The sequence below is a fragment of the Trichomycterus rosablanca genome, chromosome 9, assembly GCF_030014385.1.
Source record: "Trichomycterus rosablanca isolate fTriRos1 chromosome 9, fTriRos1.hap1, whole genome shotgun sequence".
Classification (NCBI taxonomy): Eukaryota; Metazoa; Chordata; class Actinopteri; order Siluriformes; family Trichomycteridae; genus Trichomycterus; species Trichomycterus rosablanca.
Window position 1 is genome coordinate 35,693,341 of NC_085996.1, and position 22,567 is coordinate 35,715,907.

At 40.7% G+C, this 22,567-nt stretch overlaps 1 protein-coding gene across 2 annotated transcripts in view; it reads left to right on the forward strand.

The window, feature by feature from the left end:
* ryr3 (ryanodine receptor 3) overlaps positions 1-22,567 on the forward strand; it is a 157,393-nt gene that overhangs the window by 85,179 nt on the left and 49,647 nt on the right. For both annotated transcript variants that reach the window (XM_063002326.1, XM_063002327.1), the window contains exons 29-43: positions 74-301; positions 2,925-3,085; positions 3,614-3,773; positions 5,890-5,976; positions 6,469-6,695; positions 6,857-7,673; positions 9,761-9,961; positions 11,201-11,303; positions 12,322-12,456; positions 15,040-15,313; positions 15,434-15,548; positions 19,242-19,374; positions 20,471-20,574; positions 21,365-21,500; positions 21,962-22,145. In XM_063002326.1, coding sequence (XP_062858396.1) covers positions 74-301; positions 2,925-3,085; positions 3,614-3,773; positions 5,890-5,976; positions 6,469-6,695; positions 6,857-7,673; positions 9,761-9,961; positions 11,201-11,303; positions 12,322-12,456; positions 15,040-15,313; positions 15,434-15,548; positions 19,242-19,374; positions 20,471-20,574; positions 21,365-21,500; positions 21,962-22,145 — 3,065 coding nt within the window. The remainder of the gene's footprint in view (positions 1-73; positions 302-2,924; positions 3,086-3,613; positions 3,774-5,889; positions 5,977-6,468; positions 6,696-6,856; positions 7,674-9,760; positions 9,962-11,200; positions 11,304-12,321; positions 12,457-15,039; positions 15,314-15,433; positions 15,549-19,241; positions 19,375-20,470; positions 20,575-21,364; positions 21,501-21,961; positions 22,146-22,567) is intronic.

Below are 22,567 nucleotides of genomic sequence, written 5' to 3' on the forward strand. Positions count from 1 at the left end.
TAGAAAAATTGTTTACCTTACAAATGTGCATCTGCTTTCATGCAGGTACAAGTTTAATACTTTTTTATGTTAGGTGACAAGAATTGATGGTACTGTGGACACTCCACCGTGTCTGAAGGTGACCCATAAGACCTTCGGAACACAAGCTAGCAACAACGATATGATTTACTGCCGCTTGAGCATGCCTGTGGAGTTCTGCCCTGGTCCCAGGAAAATCACAGATATCAACGAGGTGATAGCAGATGATCAAAGAGCCAAAAAAGATGATGGTGGGAAGATTGATTACGGATCTATTACCAAGGTACAGATCTGTTGATGTTTTAATAATTGTTCGCACTGGGCAGTAGTAGCTATTTAATAAGGTTCTAAACTAGTAATCAGAAGGTTGCTCATTCAAGCCCCACTTCCACCAAGTTGCCACTGTTGGGTCCACCTGCTAAATGCCATAAATAAAAATATTTGTTGATTATTTTTTAAGATGTTAAAAGGTTGCGCTACTGTTTACAATTGCACTGGTCATACCCACAGACTTTAATCTGCATTATGTCACTTTACTGTCTCGGTTAATATCGGGACCTATATTTACACATTTCAAAAAAAAAAAAAAAAAAAAGGTAAATATTTTTAGCATTTTAGTGTGTTTATTCAATTAATATATTTTTCATATATTTTACGTTTAGTGTTTATTTAGTGTTTATTGTTGCACCATGCGTCTGAGAGTAACGTAATTTCAATCCTCTATGGGTCATTCCTACAATTCGCTGCCTTTTGTGTCCCCAGTACTGATCATTGTTTTTATTACATAAAATTTTTTACAATACAATTTCTACACATCTTACTGAAATAATGAACACTTTCAAATACTAAACACAATGTTTTCTACCCCCCCCCCCCCAAATAAAATTACTGTATACATACTGTTTTATCTCTTAGATAGCAGAGGTTTTCCCATGTCCCCAGTGCTGCTGTACATTCTGATTTAGTCATGATATATGAGGTTTAATCATGAAACTATCTCAGTCTTCCAATACTGTTTAAAAGGTTTTGCTTAAGTCCCTCTAAACCTTAGATTTATTTTCTTTATTAGTTTTACGTTATTGCTGATTATGAGGGTTTTTCACACGTCCCTCAAGTTGCCGTCCACCCTGTTACTTCTTACTACTGTCTCTTAAAATGAAGAGCTGTTTTACATACTGACATCATTTCCTGGAGCTCACATGATCTTTTTGGAGGGAAAACAACTGTGGAAGACGAGTGGCTTATTAAACTCCTCATTTTAATGTTGTTTTTTCCCCATTTTATCCTAAAAGTCTTATATGGTCAACCATGACATGTCCACCCTGTTGTGGGATGTATGAGAAAAAGCAATATGATTTGATCATTTTAAAAATTATCACACCAAAAAGCAGAGAATTCTTTGTCTGAATTCACTTTTATGCTAGCATGAATTTTTAGATAATGGCTAATTTTATGTCAGAATGTCCACCCTGTTAGGGTCCGCCCTGTTACAACCTAATACGTAACAGGGTGGATGTCACAGTGTATATGAGGTTCATGTGTAATTTAGCTTGACCAATATTAGTTTGAAAAAGTATAACATGTCCTTTTTATAATTAAACATGAAAAAAATATTTATATGCCCTGTACATATTGCAGTATTGACAATAAAGTGGACTTTGACATTGACTTTGAGGTTGGTCGTGAGCTCCACTGTTAAAACTACATTATTTCAAGTTGATTCCAAACTTGAGTCAAAACTTGTATGAAAACTTGGGCTGGGAGAACATCTAATTTAGGGTGTTCTCACACTTGCTTTTTTTAGTCCGAAAATCAGACTCATGTTCGTTTTTCCCCTTTGGTAGTGGGGTAGGTGTAAACACAGTAATCACACTCGGGTGCGGAACAAAACAATCATACCGAGACCCCTTAGAGGAGGTGGTCATGGTCCAGTTCAAAACAATCTTTGGAGTGGTTTGTTTGTGGTGAGAACGTGGTCTGACCTCGAGCTGACCCAACTAGTTTGTCATTGTACCTTCTTAGTATTAGCTTTCTTATACCCCGGATATATATAGATAGATGGATGGCTTTATTAATCCCAAAGGGAAAGTCAGGTATTACAACAGCTTAAGATATTTACCACAGATATAAACAAATGCCGTCTCTACCACTGCTCCATGTTTAATGTTATAGAATTATGAGCTAGTCTCAACGACTGGGTCCTTTATCCTGTGTTTACTGTCTTGCTCAGACAGATCTGAACAATAAGCAGAATGAACATACTCACTTAACAAACTGATTCAGACCAAAGCAAATGAGCTATATGTGTGTAAATGCTCTACCCTGACAAAGTATGTGCAACATTAAAAAAACTACAATCAGGAAGAAAACAAGCTCCATGAAATAAGCCTGAATGTTAACACCCAACAAAACTTTCAATTAGAAAAACGCAGCAATCAGGTGGCATACACTAGGTGCCGAATCTTTTAAAACAGCTTCACTATGTGACACTTGTCAAATGCCTGTCTCCATCAGGCATATTCTAACTGATTGTAACGATGAAAGAAATTTTCAACTGAGTTAAAGCTGAAACAGTTCTCAAACTCTTTACCAATATAGAACTGAAAGCACACATGTGAAAACAGTCAAAACAAAAACTGAAAAAGGAAGACCAAGATCTGATCCTTTATATATTTAAAAAAAGGAAAGATTGAATGACCCTGCCATAACTGTAACCAATGTGTTGACATGGTGTTAAACAAAAAAAAATTTATAAACAAACTAACAAAAAAACACAAAAAAATCTAAATCGTGGTAAAAAAGAAATGTTGTGTGTTATTCACGAGGAACTAATCCTTTATTTCTGTGAATGATTAATAATGTATATCTGTGCATTAAATCTGTGTGTTTCTGTGCCTGTGTTTCAGTATTTCTACTCAGTGAAAGTGTTCGCGGGACAGGATCCTGCCTCGGTTTGGGTCGGCTGGGTAACACCAGACTATCACTACTACAGCAAAAACTTCAGCCTGAGCAAAGTCCGCACTGTAACCGTGACTCTCGGGGATGAGCGGGGTCGTGTTCACGAGAGGTTTGTTCATATTACAGCGCAAACTGTAGACAGTGTTATGGAGTCCTCACTGTCAGTGCTCACTGAATTAAGCCAAAAATCCATGTAGTACTTAAGTGGTCTCAGTCAGGTCATCCAGATCAGATTTACTGATCTATAAAGATGATTTAAACTTCAACAGGTAGAAGAACTACATGAGAGCAGAACATGAGATAAAAATGATGACAAAAGCTTGATTGTTTTAAGATTTAATTGGCTCAAAATACTGGTAGTTATTATTATTATTATTATAACAGAAGAGGAGACAGTATTAAAACCAGCTGGGGAAAAACTGGATGCAAGGCAGGAACATCTTTGGCCCATCTCTTCTGCCCTCTGTTTGCATAGTGACATCGACCATGTTGTGGTGTAGGCTGGCCTCAAAGTGCTGCTGTAGTTAAATATGCCAGTTCACCAGGATGGTAAACCAAGGTTGGAGATGCTGAACAGTGTAAGTAGTTCATAACCTGTAGTACTTTACTCAGTGTTTCTTCTGTACTGTGTATCCAGTGTAAGGAGAAGTAACTGCTACATGGTGTGTGCTGGAGACATTTCTACTAGCGCTTCTGGACGCAGTAATACTGACCTGACCATCGGCTGTCATATTGACCTGGCGTCTGGCCTTGTCTCGTTCACTGCCAATAACAAGGAGCTGCCTATTGCATATCAGGTACTGCAACATAAACACTGCCACCAGGTCAGGAGTGAATTTATAACAAATGGACATATTTTGTCTGGACATATGTTATCTGTAGAGCTTATGTTGGTTATTAATTGAAACAAAATACAAAAGTAGGGTGGCACTGGGGTAAATTATGAATTTAGAGTTTGAATATACACCGATCAGCCATAACATTAAAACCACCTCCTTGTTTCTACACTCACTGTCCATTTTATCAGCTCCACTTACCATATAGAAGCACTTTGTAGTTCTACAATTACTGACTGTAGTCCATCTGTTTCTCTGCATGGTTTGTTAGCCCCCTTTCACCCTGTTCTGCAATGGTCAGGCTCTGTTGGCTGGTTATTTATGGTAGGTGGACTATTCTCAGTCCAGCAGTGACAGTGAGGTGTTTAAAAACTCCATCAGAGCTGCTGTGTCTGATCCACTCATACCAGCACAACACACACTAACACACCACCACCATGTCAGTGTCACTGCAGTGCTGAGAATGATCCACCACCTAAATAATACCTGCTCTGTGGTGGTCCTGTGGTGGTCCTGACCATTGAGGAACAGGGTGAAAGCAGGCTAAAAAGAGAAACAGATGGACTACAGTCAGTAATTGTAGAACTACAAAGTGCTTCTATATGGTAAGTGGGGCTGATAAAATGGACAGTGAGTGTAGAAACAAGGAGGTGGTTTTTATGATATGGCTGATCAGTGTATATGTTTTATTTATGATATATGAATGTATAGTGTCACTATACAGTGAATGTTTGTTTCTGTATGTTGCAGTATAGAATTAAAAACGTATTTCATTTCTGCGCATTCATTTAAGAACCAAACACTTAAATGCAGTCAATTTGTCAGTACTGGCAGCTTGTAATGAAAATTGTCCCGTAATGCTGCGCTACATTGATAAACGTCTTTAGTCTCGGCTTGGCTCTGCTGTAATGCCAGCTGCTGAACCAGTGCCAGGCTGAGATTGGCACTAGAGAGCTCCTACAGTCAGTACAGCATCCGACAGCACAGTGGATTTCCATTCATCCTGACTGTTGTCTTTTTTAGGGATGTCCCGATCACGTTTTTTTGTTCCCGATACCGATCCCGATTATTAATTTTGATCCCGATCCGATACCGATTCTCAAACCAGATATTTTCTAGATAAGAACTGGATAATACTGTTCACACAGTGCACACTTCAAGTACATTACAATTATTCAAATTAATCCAATGTATATGTTTAACAACTAAATAGCTCTGCAGTGCTGAAGGGAAAAATGCTGCATCCAAGCTATTGCTTAATGTTTTTGTATTTTTACAAAATCAATCAAAATGAGTGAGATAATTAGTTTTACTTTAAACTTTACATTCAAAGAAAAAAATGTTTAATGCAGTGATGCACTAAAAATGAACAGAAATCTGTGTAGCAGCTTAACTTGAATATAAGAAAAAAAGTTACTTAAAAGCATTACAGTAAAACCTGAATACCAAAATAAAATGGAAAGGCTCTTTTGTTATGAAGGAAAGCCAGTTCTTAAAGTGCTTGTATTGTGACAATGGTTTGATGGACGTTTGTACACGAAGTGAGTGTGTTTTGACCCTTTAGGCCTTCCATAGAACATGAAATAGCGTGCTTGACTCAACTGTCGGCTATTCGGTACCGTAACAGAAGAAGTTAATAAAGTGTTCCGCTCCCGACAATATGTGAATATACTGTGCATTTATTTCTTTATGACGAGTGCATCACTACGTTGTTTTGTAAACCGGTGTGATCCTTAACTCACACACACTCTCACACATGAACGCAGCTCTGCTCCCACCGCCTCGTGAAACGCTCACACTGCAGAAGTTACACTTCACTGTTGGACTTGTTTTACTTTTCAATTTAAAGTATTTCCACACAGCGGACATGCTGACGTAACACAAAAGATCGGGATTAAGATCGGGTTTAGTAAAGCCGATTCCGATCAATTAAAAAATGCCTTGATCGGCCCCGATCCCGATCTTTGAGATCGGATTGGGACATCCCTAGACTTTTTTAAAGCAATATTACTCATGGATCCTGACACTAATACGTAAAAATAATTTCCCTCTACATTCTTTTTTTATTCGCTCTCAGGTTGAGCCGAACACAAAACTGTTCCCGGCTGTGTTTATTCAGCCCACAAGCTCCAACCTGTTTCAGTTTGAATTTCCAAAGATCCAGGTAAGTCTTTTCTCAATTTTTATCTTCTAACTTGAGTTAAATGCGACTGGACTTCTGTTTTAGGTTCTTAAAGGCGACTGGACTTCTGTTTAGGTTCTTGAAGGCAACTGGACTTCTGTTTAAGTTCTTGAAGGCGACTGGACTTATTTTTTAGGTTCTTGAAGGCGACTGGACTTATTTTTTAGGTTCTTTAAGACTTGAAGGCGACTGGACTTCTTTTTTAGATTCTTGAAGACTTTTCACCTCTTATCTGAAAGGCTTAGCTCTTTAGAGCCTTGAGTGGAGACTGGACTTCTTTTTTAGGTTCTTGAAGACTTGAAGGTGACTGGACTTCTTTTTCAGGTTCTTTTTTAGTCCAGTCGCCTTCAACTCAAGCAGTCGACACTACCATAACCTGGACGACTGAAAACCTTCACAGACTTATCTTCTAACTGTTTGGACTTTGACATGCGTAATACGATTCCATCAATATTTTATTATTATTCTGTGCAGGACGCCATGCCCCTGTCTTCAGCTATTTTCAAAAGCCTGAACAGGAATCCTGAGCCTCAGTGCCCTCCCAGACTGGATGTGCAGACCATTGTTGCAGTTTTGTGGAGCAGGATGCCCAATACGTTCCTGTCGGTGGAGACGGCTCGGGTCAGCGAGAGGCATGGCTGGGTGGCGCAGTGTCTAGAGCCGCTGCAAATGATGGCGGTTCACATTCCTGAAGAAAACAGGCAAGTTGATTGGAAATTTTAGGGTTAGGGCACTGATCAGTCGTGTTCAGTTGTTCTTTATGTTCCAGTGTGGTCCTAATTTCCAAAAATGTAACCTCACCATATATGTTACTTCTATATGTAAGCCACAGCAGTTAACTAATTTCCTGAACATCCTCCAGGTGCATCGACATCATGGAGCTCTCTGAGAACGAGGACCTGCGACAGTTCCACTACCACACCCTAAAACTCTACTGTGCTCTTTGTGCTCTGGGAAACACTCGCGTGGCCCATGCCCTTTGCAGCCACCTCGACCAATCACAGCTCCTTTACACTATTGACAATCAATACCTGACCGGGCAGCTGCGTGAAGGCTTTTACGACGTCCTGATCAGTATCTACCTGGAGACAGCAAAAGAAGCCCACTTGATGATGAAGAACGAGTTCATCATCCCCATCACAGATGAGACACGCAGCATCTGCCTCTTCTCCGATGACTCCAAGCGCCACACTCTGCCTGGCATAGGCCTGAGCACGTCGATAACCCCTCGGCTCAATTTTACCCCGCCGTGCTTTATCATTACCAAGCGTGAACACGCTTACAGTCCACAGATCCCACTGGGCATCCTGAAAGAGAAGGCTATCAGCATGCTAACGGAGGCGGTGCATGGCGGAGGGGCACATATCCGAGACCCCGTAGGGGGCAGTGTCGAGTACCAGTTTGTCCCGATTCTCAAATTGATTGGTACTCTGCTGATTATGGGAGCTCTGACTAGTGAGGAAGTGAGGCTCATCCTGCTGCTCATTGAACCCAATGTGTTTGGGGAGAGCAAGGAGGAGGAGGTGGCACCTGCTGCTGCAGAGGAACCAGCTGAGAAGGAGGAGGCCAGTAGTAATGAGGAGAAAGCTGTGGAGGCCGGAGAAGAGGAGAGCAAGGAACACAAGCAGCCACCAAAAGGACTGTTGGAGAAGAGCCTACCTGAGTCAGTCAAACATCAGGTAACTCAGTTAGTCTCCTGTTATTGAGACTGTGCTGATCAGTGTTAGTGTTTATTTCTGGTATGTTTGCCCGTGGACTTTCCTCCACTTTGTGGGAGCAGAAACATTTGGAGTCTTGAATTACTTCAGAGCAAGGATCTGATTCTTTTTCAGCATGCGCACTTCCACTGGGCTCAAGGCAGGAACATCCAGGGTGCCAATCCATCACTGGGCTTCTGCCATCCCTTCTCAGACATAGTCAGTCAAGTCTGTGAAGACACCTTCACGAGAGCACCCCCTTGCTATTTTGGAAAAAAATTTTAACCCAGTCTTTTGGCAAGTATCATTAGGGCCCTACTAAATTCACGGGAAAATGTGCTTAAATTTATGGACCTGGTTTTTCAAAAATCACACATTTCACAGATTTTTAAAGAAGAGCCACATTTCACAGCAGTCATTAAATAACACTCATAATTTAAATTATAGAATCAATGGAAGCTACAGTACACAGTCAGCCTACCCTAATAGCTCCCTCTTAAAGAAGAATATTCCCGTCTGTGTTTTGACACACCCTCCCTCAGCGTCCTAATAATCTGTTGGGAATTTACCAAACTCAGTTGTATGACTTTTTTGAGCTGCTTTAATCGAGGACTTTAGAGTTTGCTGCGTTTATAGGAAAGAAATAAACTGTTACAGCACAGAGATGATCACATGTGTAGAGAAGCACATTTTTCCTTTGATTATGGAATTCCCAAAGGGACAAAATGCACTCAACAGGTAAACACATCAAACATTGTCAGCACAGACACCTCAGAAAAGTCTGTTACACTAACTTAATTGCCATATGATTGCTAGGACCACATCATATTGCATATTGCGCAAATGTTAAATAGCTAAACACGAACCCAAAATTTTTGCATATATTTAATTGTATATTATACAGGAAATGGCTCATTTCACGGTCCATGATGCGATTTTCACAGCCGTGAATTAGGTAGGGCCTTAAGTATGATGTAACCCTTATCAAAGTGACCTTACTAGGCCTTTATGTCTGATCATATGCGGCATTTAACACGTATACTATGAGGAACTACCATCAGCACAGCATTTAATATATTCCTGACCATGACATGCCCAGTTATTATAAAATAGGGATTGTTCTGCACATTTTTGTTGGGTAATTCTAAAGTTTTGGCTCCTTTATGTATGTATTTAGCTTTTTAGCATCATTAAGCATTTGCTTAAAATTTTGCTTAAAAACTACAAGATCAAATTTAGTAATTGAAATCAGTGATACATTCTAGTTTGTAAAAATCATTGATTACATTCTATCTGAATGCACATGTAACAGTGTTACAACATTACTGATAAACTTGTGGCATCAGTGAGCTTCAGGTTAAAAAAAAGGTTCTGGGTTTGATTCCCAGGTTGAGCGATTTGGGTCTTTTTTTGCATTTTTCCCAATTTTCCACCCAATCTAGTCATGTCCAATTACCCAATTGCATTTCACTGATGTTGACCTCCACTGCTCACTGAGGAGATCCGTGACTAACACACGTCCCCTCCGACACGTGTGCAGTACCAACTGCATCTTTTTACCTGCACGAGGCGGATCAGTTCATATTGGATCAGCTTTGTGTAGAGAGAGTCACACCCTGATCGCATTATCCCCCAACTCTGTGCAAGCGGCATCAATCAGCCAGCAGAGGTCATAATTGCATCAGTTATGAGGAAGACAGAAGTCAGACACCCGCCCTACGAATGAGCCAATCATTGTTTGTGTAGGCGCCCAGCCTGCCGGTAGCAGAGCTGAGATTCGGACCGACGAGTTCGGGATGTGTGTGCTGTCTGTGTGTGTGTTTGCCCTGTGATGAAATGACGACCTGTCCGGCGTGTTTCCTGCCTTTTGCTCAATGAATTGTACCCACTGTGACCATAAGTAGGGTAAAGTGGTGTAATTAAATGTTATACTGTATTTGTGAAGCTGGAATTGCCTTGTTGTGATTTGACATACAGGATAGGTGAAATTAGCATATGTAGGATGCTAGGAAATGCATTCCATTAGATATGTTAATCATCACGTCATGTTCTGTTTGTCTGCTGTACAGATGTGTGAACTGCTGCATTATTTCTGTGACTGTGAGCTGAAGCAGCGTATAGAGGCCATTGTCGCTTTCTCTGATATATTTGTGGCCAAGCTGCAGTACAATCAGAAGTTCCGCTACAACGAACTCATGCTGGCGTTCAACATGTCGGCTGCCGTCACCGCCAAGAAAACCAAGGAGTTCCGCTCTCCTCCCCAAGAGCAGGTAAAATACCCCTGTGGTACCAGGCACCTTAATTTCATTTTCTTGAATCCAATAATGTGAATCTTTAATAAGTCTATCTGTGTATTAGTATTGTTGGAATCTTAGTCTCATGAATGATCCAATGATCGTTTTGGGAAGCGGGGGTTCTTGTTCTACGACGATAACCTGTGCTCGTCTGCTATTGCACATCCATTAATTTGAGCATAGTCAGTGATTGAGAGGTGTAATGCTAGCCCTTCCTCATACTCTACCTAATATATGCTTAACAGTGCTCCACTGGTTCAGAAATGAGCCGAAATGGATTTTTCTTAGAAGCTTTTACATTTCTGGTTTTAATTACACTCTTGCTGGAAGGCAGATCCCCCTGGATCCATTAATTTTACTGACACATCATGGGCACTGATGCCAGAGCTGTACTTTTTTCTAGCTTCATCGCTTCTAAAGTCAATCTTATTTGTCATATCGTGCTATATGGTATGATTAATTTTACTGACACAACATGGGCACTGATGCCAGGGCTGTACTTTTTTCTAGCTTCATCACATCTAAAGTCAATCATATGTCATATTACTGGCATTTACTTACAAATTTAATGTTACCTTCTCTTTCTGAATGCAGCTGAAATGTCTTTTGCTTTGCAATCAAGCATATTTCTGTTTTGTTTGGAATCAATGTTTACACATAGCTGCAAGTTTATTATATATCCCTTCTGTATATTCATTTTATTAGGTATACCTACCATATGTGGACAGCTTTATGGGTGTTAACCTACTAGTCTTGTGGGGCCAGTCATGATCGCTAACAATGTTATGTCAGGTACAGCATTGGCAAAACTTGTGTATAAACAATGCAAAGCAGTCAGGTGGTGCCCATACCCGAGACCCCGTAGGGGGCAGTGTCGAGTACCAGTTTGTACCAATTCTCAAATTGATTGGCACTCTGCTGATTATGGGAGCTCTGACTAGTGAGGAAGTGAGACTCATCCTGCTGCTGATCGAACCCAATGTGTTTGGGGAAAGCATATGGGTCTGCCTCTCAGCGGTGCTGTCGACCACTGGGGCGTCTACACAGACATGACTGGCCATGTCTGAGTAGGGATGGTGAATACAGATACAAGTAGGAGTGTACATAATAAACCGGTAATTGAGCCTACATGCTTAGTAACACAATTACCAGATCTCTGGTGCCAGTTTACATTCAAAAATGCACATGATTGTTTTCATCACATGTCTCATACAGATTAACATGCTCCTGGACTTTAGTACTGGTGAGGATTGTCCCTGTCCTGAAGAAATCCAAGAGGAGCTTCATGCCTTCCACGATGATCTGCGACTACACTGCGGTACGTCTGAGACCCTCGTCTCAGAGTCCTCACTTTTAAATTTCTTTTATACATATGTTAAAGCATATCAAAAGATTTTAATTTCACAGACCTCTCTCTGACCTGTGTTGAAAAAAATTTGATTTATTTAAATAGGTTTGCAGGCATATTATAATCAATTTTCTTAACAAATAAATCTCTTGATGCATGCTCAATAATCCAGGTACACAAATCCACAAAGTTGAACCAGTTCATCTGGACACAAGTTTGTTGTAGCAATATGTTTCGTCACTCAAGTGACTTCTTTGGTGAAGAAGTCTGAAGAAGTCACTTGGATGAGTGACGAAATGTATCTCTACAACAAACTTGTGTCCAGATGAACTGATTCAACTTTGTGGACTTAACAAATAAACAGTATGATGGTTCTATTGTTATATAGTTATTCGTAATAAATTGGATTCATTTCACACTTAAATGATAATTCATGCGCAAGTCCATCTCAGGGCAGACAAACACACACATACACACACCCATTCACCTATAGGGCAATTTAGTGTCTCCAGTTAACTTGACTGCATGTTTTTGGACTGTGGGAGGAAACAGTAGCTCCCGGAGGAAACCCACACAGACACGGGGAGAACATGCAAACTCCACACAGAAAGGACGCGGACTGCCGCGCCTGGGGATCAAACCCAGGACCTTCTTGCTGTGAGGTGACAATGCTACCCACCGAGCCACCCCTTAGTGAATATAGAATAATATAATCATCATTAGAACTCTGCAGTCAGACACACTCTTAAATTTCCTTCGGGATTATTAAAGTATCTATCCATCTGTCTTTCTGTCTGTCCGTTTGTCCACCCGTCCATCCATCTATCTGTCTACATTTCTGCTTTCATGGAATCACAGGGAAACAAACGCTCAAACTGTCCAGCGACAATATTTTGACGTACTATGTTGTGTGTTTAAGAACTAAAATGCACAGAAAAAATCAAGACAGAAGACCATGTAAAATGTGTGTGTGTGTGTGTCACTGCAGGTATTCCCGTGGAGGAAGAAGAGGAGGAACCAGACACATCCATCAAAGGTCGTCTTCTCTCCTTGTTATACAAAATTAAAGGTCGTCCACAGAAAACTGAGGAAGAACCGTCTGAGCAGGTTCAGGCAGCTCCTAGTAAGACTGCATCACATTTTACAAGAACATTCAGTTTGTGTCATTTTTATGTTTTACCACCATAACATCCTGGTCAGGGTCGCAGTGGGTCCGGTTTCTCTGGAATCAATGGGTGCGATGCAGTAACACAACCCAGACAGGACGTCAATCCATCACGGGGACTCAGCCATCTCAGCCCCCCATAGCCAATCATCTCTGTATGTAGGTGCCTGACCGACCTATGGCACCACCGGGGATTCGAACCCTGGATCCCAGCGGTAGTGTGCCAGCCTAATTTACCACTGGTCAACCCAAGCACCATAAATGCAAGGGTCTTTATCATATTGAACTGAAAAGTAGCATTTTACTTATAGATACATGACAGATTGGTTTTTCCTTTCTTGCCACCAGTGTATCCTAGTGAAACTGGCCCAGCTGAATAGGACATTCAATATTCAGCAAAGACCAAACTTTTCCTTTTGTACAATTTATCATCACCATCGTAATCATCAGCAATTATAAATTGGTTGAAAATGTGCCGAAAGGGAGAGTTTGAGAGGTGTGGAATTTGCAGCTCTAAATAATTATGCTGAACTAACAGAAATAATAAAAGAAATGATAAAATAGGACCAGCACTGTGAGGTGTTTGAAAAGAAAACGCTGAAACAAACCTTTATAGAGTCGGTGATACAAAGAGGAATGACCAAAAGGTCATACAGTAAATGAAAATCCTAGGCTGTGTTTGTATTAAAGGGCTCCTGAATAAAACCAGTTCCCCCATGCAGGAAAGATTTAATGGTTTTAGCTGAATCAGCATAAATTTCTCGGGGATGGAGTCGAGCACATTAATTTTTCAACAGGTTTTGATACAGATAGGTGACATTTGCCACACTACTCTATTTTCAGTGGAAAGAAACACTACCCCTACTCTTATCTTTTGTTTCCGTCGGATCACAGCCTACATTGTTGGATCCATTCTGAAGAAGGTTGCGTGACGGCATTTTTTTAAGGGAACCCACACTGACGAATCCACGCTGGTGTCACAAATTCAGCCCCTCTGTTCTCCCAGAGCAGGTTGAATGTTTATGTGCCACGCCCCTCTCTTTAGGAGTACATTGGAGTGTTTGTGTTTCAGTCTCAAGCCAATGCCCTTCATTTTGATTGGTCCACTGCTAAAGATCCACAGCTGCACCTAGTTTTAGGCGTAATGCTCTGAGCATTTAAGGAAGGAACTGTGGATCATTTGTTGAAGGCTATCGGTGGTATTCTTGCTCATGGTCTTGATAGTCTTGCTCCTGTTAGTTCATGCTCTTGTTAGGTCATGCTCAGAAGTCTTGTGAAGTGTTAGTCTTGTTTATGTTCTTTGTTAGCATGTGTTAGCTTAGCTTAGGGTTTAGGTTCAGGTTTCATGTGTTTAGTGTAGCTTTAGCATTATTCATGTATGTTTAGATTAGCGTTAGCATGCCACACAGCATTACTAAGCTTCTTTTTCTCTTATACTTAGGGCTCTACTAAATTCATGAGGAAATGTGCTTAATTTCATGGATTTTTAAAGGACAGTGCCGCAGTCATTGAATTACACTCATAAATTGAATGATAGAATAAATTGATTTTTATGGCCGTGATTTAGGTAGCGTCTTATTTATAAGAGAAGAGAAGAGAAGAGAAGGGTGGTAAAAACAGAAAAAAAAAAAGACAACTAATTAAAAAACCTTGAAAAAAATAAAAAATGTAAGATACAGACTTCAAAAAATTACTTCAAGAAATCACAAATGAGCAATTTTTTTTTTGCTGCAAAGAGACACTGCTTCCACCTGGGGGTGATATGAGATGATAAACACCTGTGTGTTGGAAATGGAAGCAGTGTTTTCATTGCTGATGTAGCGATCTCTAATTATTTATTCTTTCTATGTGGCCCGGTAATAAATTATCCATGGACCCGTACCGGTCTGCAGCCTGGTGGTTGGGTATCACTGATTTAACTGACGTAATAGAAAAAGTGTTATTCAGATTTTTTGCACCATGCACCGGTTTCATATAAGATGTATGATGATTTTATGTACTAGCAGAGGCGGGAGGATTTAAAATCAAACTATACGATGAGCATAATAAAAAACACAAGTGCATAATGATAATACTCATCAGTGGTGGAAAATCAGTGGTAGAAAATCAGTGGGAACCTTGAGCTTTAAGCTTCAAAAATGAGCTTTTTTGCTCCTTTTAGCTAGCTTGTGGGCTTAATTTTTTGGTATCACGTGACTGAAATAGGTACGTCAAATGCATCAAAAGAAACAGATGAATGTTATTAAACAAGATAAAACATCTTTCAGAGTGTGATAGTCAATAAAACAGAAAAAAATAATTATTTATTCTTTCTGTTAGTTATTGCACAGTGGTGGACTGAGTAGCTAGTGTAGTGATATGCTTTTCCCTATTTCTTTTATCTTACTACTTACTCTGTAATTACCTACAATGCAAGGCATCTGCTAAATGCTGTCAATGTAAATGTAAAAATGACTTCACTGAGCTCAACATCATTTCAAAGCTGTTTCTATTAGTCAAATACTTCCAATCCAATCTTCTCAACTGTTTCTCTTCCCTCAGCTAACCTGAAGGAGCTGATCTCACAGACCATGGTGACCTGGGCTCAGGAATGCACCATTCAGAACCCAGAGCTGGTGCGCAGCATGTTCAGTCTGCTCAGGAGACAGTACGATAGCATCGGTGAGCTGCTGCGAGCCATGAGGAAAAGCTACACCATCAGTGAGAAGTCCGTACAGGATGCCATCAACCTGCTGGCCTCTCTGGGCCAGATCCGCTCGCTGCTCAGCGTCCGAATGGGGGTGGAGGAGGGCCAGCTGATGATCGATGGACTGGGGTAGGGACACTTCACTTCTCATGGTGAAATCATTGATTATTCAGTGTGAGGTCAGGTTCTCGGTGAGAGGTTTAATATTAAGTGACATTAAAAAGCTTCTTTTCACCTTCTGTCTCACAGGGACATTATGAATAACAAAGTGTTCTATCAGCATCCAAATCTGATGCGGGTACTGGGCATGCACGAGACGGTCATGGAGGTCATGGTCAATGTGCTAGGAGGAGGCAAATCTAAGGTACATTCTCATACACTTCAGTACTTCCACAATTCAACATTCATTCATTGTTTTAAAGTGCCTGCATGTTTAACAAGCACATAAATGACAGCTTCTGCTAATTGATTCTTATGTTCTGTTCTTTGCTCTGCTCTTTCTTGTCGTTTGGTCTTTGCTGAGTAGAGGAAAATGCTAATTCAGTAGCAGTAATTTGATTGCTTAGGTTTTATAATGTATTTTTTTTTTTAATTGTCATCAACCACTTTATCCTAGTCAGAGTTGTGGTGTATCCTAGCCTTCCCCATCAGATATAGCCAATCATGTCTGTGTAAATGCTCGGCCAGCTGATAGCAACTACTGAGGTTCAAACACAGATTTACATATCTGTAGTCAATTTCCAGGTGGATCAGTTTGGGTCAATTCTGTGTGGAGTTTGCATATTCTCCATGTGTCTGCATGGGTTTCCTTCTGAAGCTCTGGTTTTCTCCCACAGTCCAAAGACGTGCAGGTTAAGTTGGCATTGCTGATATAAACTGATTAGCCATAACATTAAAACCACCTCCTTGTTTCTACACTCACTGTCCATTTTATCAGCTCCACTTACCATATAGAAGCACTTTGTAGTTCTACAATAGTAGACCATCTGTCTACATACTTTTTTAAATCCTTCTTTCACCCTGTTCTGCAATGGTCAGGACTCCCAGGACCACCACAGAGTAGGTATTATTTAGGTGGTGGATCATATTGAGCACTGCAGTGACACTGACATGGTGGATAAGACACAGCAGCGCTGCTGGAGTTTTTAAACACCTCACTGTCACTGCTGGACTGAGAATAGTCCACCAACCAAAAACATCCAGCTGACAGCGCCCCGTGGGCAGCATTCTGTGGCCACCGATGAAGGTCTAGAAGATGATCAAGTCAAACAGCAGCAATAGATGAGTGATCGTCTCTGACTTTACATCTACATGGTGAACCAACTAGGTAGGCGTGTCTAATAGAGTGGACAGTGAGTGGACACGGTATTTAAAAACTCCAGCAGCGCTGCTGTGTCTGATCCACTCATACCAGCACAACACACACTAACACACCACCACCATGTCAGTGTCACTGCAGTGCTGAGAATCATCCACCACCTAAATACTACCTGCTCTGTAGTGGTCCTGGGAAAGTCCTGACCATTAAAGAACAGCATGAAAGGGGGCTAACAAAGTATGCAGAGAAACAGATGGACTACAGTCAGTAATTGTAGAACTTCAAAGGGCTTCTATGTGGTAAATTGAGCTGATAAAATGGACAGTGAGTGTAGAAACAAGGAGGTGGTTTTAATGTTATGGCTGATCAGTGTATTTGAGGGTTAAACAAATGTTTTTTATAACAGCGTTTCCCAACCTTTTTACACCATGGACCGCTTCCACCTAGGGGTGACAAACATGTACAAGGAAACAAGGGAAACTTTTATGGAGATGTGTATAGTCCACAGGCAGTCACGCACCATTCCCCAATATTCTCCAGTACAGGCGCCATTGACTAGCCAGCAGAGGTAGTAACTGCAACACTCATGAGGAATCCACTACGCCATTCCCCACATCAGAAAAGCCAATCATTGTTCGTGTAGGCGCCCAACCTGTTGGCAGCAGAGCTGAACTGTTTAGTTCTTATATAAGGATTCAAGTTTCTCCCGGTATCCCCAGCAGAAAGGATTTGAACTGCTCATTCATCACAGCTAATGATGAGAGCCTATTACTGGCAAACTGTATTCCAAATGAAATAAAGTGTGAGACTCTTGAGGGTCCGCACCAGCAGTGCTTATGAGAGATGCTGAATAAAAAGTCTCGTCTGTCTGTCTGCTCAGACGGTGTCAGGCTGTGAAGAAATCCCTCCGTCTTTAATGTCACAAACATCAGCAGATAGAGAGCCACCCCGAGCCTAATAACTTAATGCTCATGATGAGTGATGGGGGCATTGCCGGGGTAGGGGTGAACTCCTGAAGTTCAGTTTTGTAATGTAGTAGCACAGCAAACAAGGAGTTGCTTAATGGGGACGGGCGTGGCGCGGTATCGACCTGACACTTCTTATTTTACTCTGTTTAGGGGTCTCCGCCTTGATCACGTATAAAGTGAATGTCTGTAGAGAGACCTGATACTCACAGTGACTTTGCTCTGTCCTTATACACACAACATAACACAACACACACACACACAACGGACACAGTCACGCTCCCTGGACTCTGACATTTCCAAAAATACATACAAATACTCAGTGACTGTATTATTATTTGCATTTTGCACACCATTCTCTAATTTATCTGCTACTATTAAACCCTCCACTGCTGTTTATATCAAAGCATGGTGTTTGTTCTTTTACTCACTCTTTTACCCACACCTGTCTTCCGGTCCCATGGTTTGTTTTGGTCTCGTCCCTTTATTTTCTAGGTCCCGAAAACGCCTCTTGTATTTATGATAGGTCCTCATATTTATTACACTATTTTTTATCTGCAATCTGTATACTGTGTTGTTTGCACTTATTGCTAAAATGACAATAAAGCCTCATGAACTTGAACTTTTGATCTTGAACTTATAAAACCCAAGTGTTTTTCATGTATGCATGGTTAAGCCTCATCTTTTACATTCATGGTCTAGCTGCCTGTCTTCTTATTATGTAATGTGTGTGTTTGAAGCACATACTCTGATCAGCCATAACATTAAAACCACCTCCTTGTTTCTACACTCACTGTCCATTTTATCAGCTTCACTTACCATATAGAAGCACTTTGTAGTTCTACAATTACTGACTGTAGTCTATCATGATTTTTAGCCTGCTTTCACCCTGTTCTTCAATGGTCAGGACTCTCACAGGACCACTACAGAGCAGGTATTATTTAGGTGGTGGATCATTCTCAGCACTGCAGTGACACTGACATGGTGGTGGTGTGTTAGTGTGTGTTGTGCTGGTATGAGAGGATCAGACACAGCAGCGCTGATGGAGTTTTTAAATACCGTGTCCACTCACTGTCCACTCTATTAGACATTCCTTCCTAGTTGGTCCACCCTGTAGATGTAAAGTCAGAGCTGATCGTTCATCTATTGCTGCTGTTTGAGTTGGTCATCTTCTAGACTTCTTCTAGACATCTTCACTGGTCACAGGACGCTGCCCACGGGGCTCTGTTGGCTGGATATTTTTGGTTGGTGGACTATTCTCAGTCCAGCATTGACAGTGAGGTGTTTAAAAACTCCAGCAGCGCTGCTGTATCTTATCCACTCATACCAGCACAACACACACTAACACACCACCACCATGTCAGTGTCACTGCAGTGCTGAGAATGATCCACCACCCAAATAATACCTGCTCTGTAGTGGTCCTGTGAGAGTCCTGACCATTGAAGAACAGCATGAAAGGGGGCTAACAAAGCATGCAGAGAAACAAATGGACTACAGTCAGTACAGATCAGTGTATATACATAATTTAATAATATTATAATGTTTGATAATAATGTAACTTCTATTACCACCACTAGCACTATCACTACTACTACTACTAGTAATAATAATAGTAATAATAATTATTATTATTATTATAACTTGGCTTATTATGAAGAAACAAATTCAATAACAATTCAATGGAAGTCTAGAAGATCTAGACACCGGTAACATTTTCTGACATGCTATATCCTGCTTAATGTTGAGCTGAGTGATGGTTTTATCTGTCACCAGGAAATTGCTTTTCCAGAAATGGTTGCCAGTTGCTGTCGCTTCCTCTGCTACTTCTGCCGCATCAGCCGGGAGAATCAGAAAGCCATGTTTGAACATCTCAGCTACCTACTGGAGAACAGCAGTGTCGGACTGGGTAACCAGAATTCTTAACACTCATATTTATCTATAAACACATGATTTAGAGAAGTGTTACTACAGTGCTGTACATAAATATTTTGTTTTTAATGCTTATTCTGATCTTAATGCACATTCTCACCATTCTCACACTTATATCAGAAGTAATTATATTTACATTTCGGGCATTTAGCAGTCACTTTTATCCAGAGTGACTTACAATTGCAATAGAATACAGTCCAAGTGATTGAAGTTCAGGGCTTTGCTCAGGGGCCCAGCAGTGGCAACTTGATGATGAATTTAAACCAGTGACGTTCTGCTTACTATACGAGTGCCTTAAAAGCTGAGCTATGACTCACTACCACTCAGAGGCCAAGCTAAAGCTCATAAACACAACTGTATTACAATTCACACCTACAGAAAAATGGAAATGTGTCAAATTTTCATGTCAGAATAACACACCAGTGTGTGCAATCAGTGGCACAGCAGTACATAATGTTAGCTCTTTACTGCTGGGATCCAGGGTTCAAATCTCCAGCGGTGCTGTCAGACAGTCGGGGGTCTACATACAGACACGATTGGCTTTGTCTGAGGATGGGTGGAGTGTCTGGGGCCCTGCGATGGTTTGGCGCCCTGTCTGGGTTGCATTACTGCATTGTTCCCAGTGATTCTGGGGAAACTGGACCCACTATGACCCTGACCAGGATAAAGCTGGATAAAAATGAAATGAAATACAGCAATTGCAGCATGTCGTTTAGTCATATCATTTCTTACATTTCCTACAGGATTAATTCATAAGAAAAGACTAGAATGATAAGCGTTAAAATGATAAGCTAAGGCTGCCCCCTGGTGAGGAATGTATCAGGTTTAATAGAAACGTAGGCCAGAATAAATTAGAGGTAAAATGTTATTGAATCCTTAATTTCCTTTGGGATTAATAAAGTGTCTGTCTGTTTGTCTGTCTATCTATCTATCTATCTATCTATCTATCTATCTATCTATCTATCTATCTATCTATCTATCTATCTATCTATCTATCTATCTATCTATCTATCTATCTATCTATCTATCTATCTATCTATCTGTCTATCTGTCTGAATTTGTGTTTTTTTAAGCTTGTCCAGCCATGAGGGGGTCCACTCCGCTCGATGTGGCTGCATCCTCAGTGATGGACAACAACAGTCTGGCTCTGGCTTTAGAAGAACCAGACCTGGAGAAGGTAATGTACATCATTACATGGATGGGTCCAAATGGGTCCAAAAAATATTAACTTCATTAAATTATTGTAAGGCATGGTTACAGGTAATTTCTGTAAGAACTCCCAGTTTAAGGATCTGCCACAGCATATCAGTGAGGTTTAAGTTAGGACCTAACTGGGCCACTTCTGAACTTTAAATTTATCCTTTCAAGTCATTAGGATGTGAACCTACCCTTGTGATTAAGATTGTTGTCTTGGCATTACCTAACTCCACTTGAGCTTCATATCAAGGATTTTCTGGTAAAGAGGAAAACTAGGAAAACTGTAGCAAGTTCTACAAACAGCAAAGTGGGCGGCACGGTGGCTCGGTTGGTAGCACTGTCGCCTCACAGCAAGAAGGTACTGGGTTCGATTCCCAGGTGGAGCAGTCTGGGTCCTTCCTTGTGGAGTTTGCATGTTCTTTTGCGTGTTTGCGTGGGTTTCCTCCGACATGCAGTCGTATTAATTGGAGATACAAAATTGTCCATTACACTTGAACTGATGAATCTTGTGTAACCAGTAACAACTGTTTCTGTCATGAATGTAACCAAAGTGTGTAAAACATGATGATAAGATCCTAATAAAATAAATAACAAGCAGCACAGCATCTTACATTGTCCCTCCACCATCATGCCGACCGTTAGTATAATGAGCTTGTTGTGTAATGTTGTATTACGTTTGGTCAGCCACTTCCAGGAGGATAAAGGAATCTTGTTAAATCTCTTTATCTTTACACATGTTTTAGACTCTTTTGTATTTTATGTGTGTTTAGGTTGTAATGTACCTGGCTGGCTGTGGGCTACAGAGCTGCCCGATGCTGGTAGCAAAAGGATACCCGGACATCAGCTGGAATCCAATAGAAGGAGAGCGGTACCTGTCCTTCCTCCGATTCGCTGTCTTTGTCAACGGTATGTTTTATCTGCAATAAAACTTCAAATAAAACTACAACAACAATGAAACGACAATGATTCTAAGCACGTATAGTACTAAACTAAAATAATAGAACATGCTGAGATTAAATCACAGCAACAGTAAATTAAAATATAGATAAATTTAGTTTAAATACCATTAAACTAATATCTAATATTCAAACCATTTTTAGTGGGTTTTTTTTACCAGAAATCCTCTGTATTACCACTGTACCTCTGACCAGAATAAAATTATGTAGTTGATGAAAATGAAATGATAAACTACATTGGTCTACTGCTTATAAAACACACTCTGTTAATGCAGTTTGAAGTAGTTACTGTTTGTGTAAAGTTTGGCATGTAGCTGATAAAATCTAAACTAGATTTCTAACAGACAAACAAAACTGTGTCGATTAGCATCCACACTGTGATGTAACAGTGTTCGTTGTTGTTGTTTTTAGGTGAGAGCGTGGAAGAGAATGCCAACGTGGTGGTGAGGCTGTTGATCAGGCGTCCCGAATGCTTTGGCCCGGCTCTGAGGGGTGAAGGTGGACAGGGTCTGCTGGCTGCCATGCTGGAGGCCATTAAGATATCTGAGGATCCTGCTCTTGATATGCCCACACCTCCTGAAGCAGGAGCACCAGTGTAGGTTCCAAATCCTTTCCAGAAACATCACGTCCCTTTTGTATTGGTGTTAATAATAAAATATTAAATATATATGCATTTTTTCCCTTTTTCTCCCAATCTAGTCATATCCAAGTAGTATCTCCTGTACTGTTACAGAACCCTACCCTGACCGATAGGGGACATACCTAACATGTGCAGCTGCTAACCGTTTATTTTTACCTTAAAAATGCGGGTTCACACAAGGATCAGTAACACATACGGAGAGTCACCCAATCTGCAGGGTGCTTATCCAAGGTAAAACAGTATGGTGGTTAAAAAGCCACAAAAAAGAACATTGGAGAAATAATTAAGGTAAAGCAAAAATAATGTAAACAACCACAATATGGCAAGCTGCTGCAGCTGCCTACAACAAGAGGATACCCAGAGCCAGCTGGGGATAA